General features: G+C 37.4%; 1 protein-coding gene across 3 annotated transcripts in view; it reads left to right on the top strand.

Moving 5' to 3' along the window:
- The window catches only part of MCM8 (minichromosome maintenance 8 homologous recombination repair factor), a 42,215-nt gene that overhangs the window by 32,798 nt on the left and 7,842 nt on the right, over positions 1–1,575 (top strand). For all 3 annotated transcript variants that reach the window (XM_023512173.1, XM_023512174.1, XM_003788022.2), the window contains 2 exons: positions 567–786; positions 1,094–1,303. In XM_023512173.1, coding sequence (XP_023367941.1) covers positions 567–786; positions 1,094–1,303 — 430 coding nt within the window. The remainder of the gene's footprint in view (positions 1–566; positions 787–1,093; positions 1,304–1,575) is intronic.

Below are 1,575 nucleotides of genomic sequence, written 5' to 3'. Positions count from 1 at the left end.
CATTTTTTTTTTTTTTGCAGTTTTTGGCCATGGCTGGGTTTGAACCCACCACCTCTGGCATATGGGGCCGGCGCTCTACTCCTTTGAGCCACAGGTGCCGCCCAACACAGCATTTTTATTTTCAAGTAGATGCCCTTTTGTAAAAAAGTAGGCTTTTTGCTTCTAAATGGGACATAGGTGATTTGAGAGACTCAATGTTTTTGGTCAAACAACAGATAGAAAATATTAAGAACTGCTCGAGTACACAGCTTCTGATATATTATGCAGCATTTTTGTCAGTTAGTGATGATAGGGCATTAAGAAGAATTCAGTGGTTTTGATTGTATGAGAAAGGGTCATGTCCTCAGCCTACCCAGGGAAGTACACGTAATTCTTGTGTACACTTTGTAGGAGTTGGACTGGGTAGATACATGGATGTATAAAAGCTATTTGCTTATTTCTTTAACCTAAATCTTGGTGGGTTTTTTTTAAAGTTTTACATGGAATGTAAGCAGTAAACAAATAAGTGAACACTTTCTCTATTTTTCTTTTATTCCAACCACTGTTCTTTCTTTCATGCTTCTTAGAATGGGGAGTGCCCTACTATCGAGATTTGATTTGGTCTTCATTTTGTTGGACACCCCAAATGAGCATCATGATCATCTCCTCTCTGAACATGTGATTGCAATAAGAGCTGGAAAGCAGAGAACTGTGAGCAGTGCTACAGTAGCTCGTGTGAGCAGTCAAGAATCCAGTACTTCTATACTTGAAGTGATTTCTGAGAAGCCATTATCAGAAAGACTAAAGGTATCCTGTTTCTTCTTCTTAATCATTCACTTTTGTCTGCTTGAATGTCAAAGCTCATATGTGGGTTATTGTAGAGCAGTAGCATAGAAAGGTTTTCACACCAAAACTTTTTATAATACGATACTAGAGTTTATGTAAATTTCACTTGAAATCATGTAAGTCAGTTGGAACAAAAACTACAACTACAGTGTGATATTTATTTGGAGAATCTCTTCAAATTTTATATTTATCTAAACAAGTAATTTTAGCAGAAAGATTTTATTTGCTACTGATCCTTGAACTCTTGGACCTTCTTATCATGCTTCAGGTGGTTCCTGGAGAAATAATAGATCCCATTCCCCACCAGCTGCTGAGAAAGTACATTGGCTATGCGCGGCAGTATGTCTACCCAAGGCTATCCACGGAAGCTGCACAAGTTCTTCAAGACTTTTACCTGGAGCTCCGGAAACAGAGTCAACGGTTAAACAGCTCCCCAATCACCACTAGGCAGCTAGAATCTTTGATTCGGCTAACAGAGGTTTATTTTTATGATCATACTTTTCTGGCTTTAAAAAAGGGGGTAGGATGCAATATGATTTCTCTTTTGAACAATTTTAGGTATAATTGACTCAGTTTTTCTTCTGACTGAGTAAAATTAGAAATGGATGGATAAAAGCTTTTTAAAAGATATGGTCTTATCTGTAACATGTCAAAGAGTAACTATTTCTTTCTGAGTCCAAGATAAGTTACTTTTTTTTTTTTTTTTTTTTTTTGAGACAGAGCCTCAAGCTGTCCCCTGGGTAGAGTGCT

This window comes from Otolemur garnettii, unplaced genomic scaffold (assembly GCF_000181295.1).
Source record: "Otolemur garnettii isolate 467f Iridium unplaced genomic scaffold, OtoGar3 scaffold00025, whole genome shotgun sequence".
Taxonomy (NCBI): Eukaryota; Metazoa; Chordata; class Mammalia; order Primates; family Galagidae; genus Otolemur; species Otolemur garnettii.
This window is presented reverse-complemented; position numbering and strand designations above follow the sequence as displayed.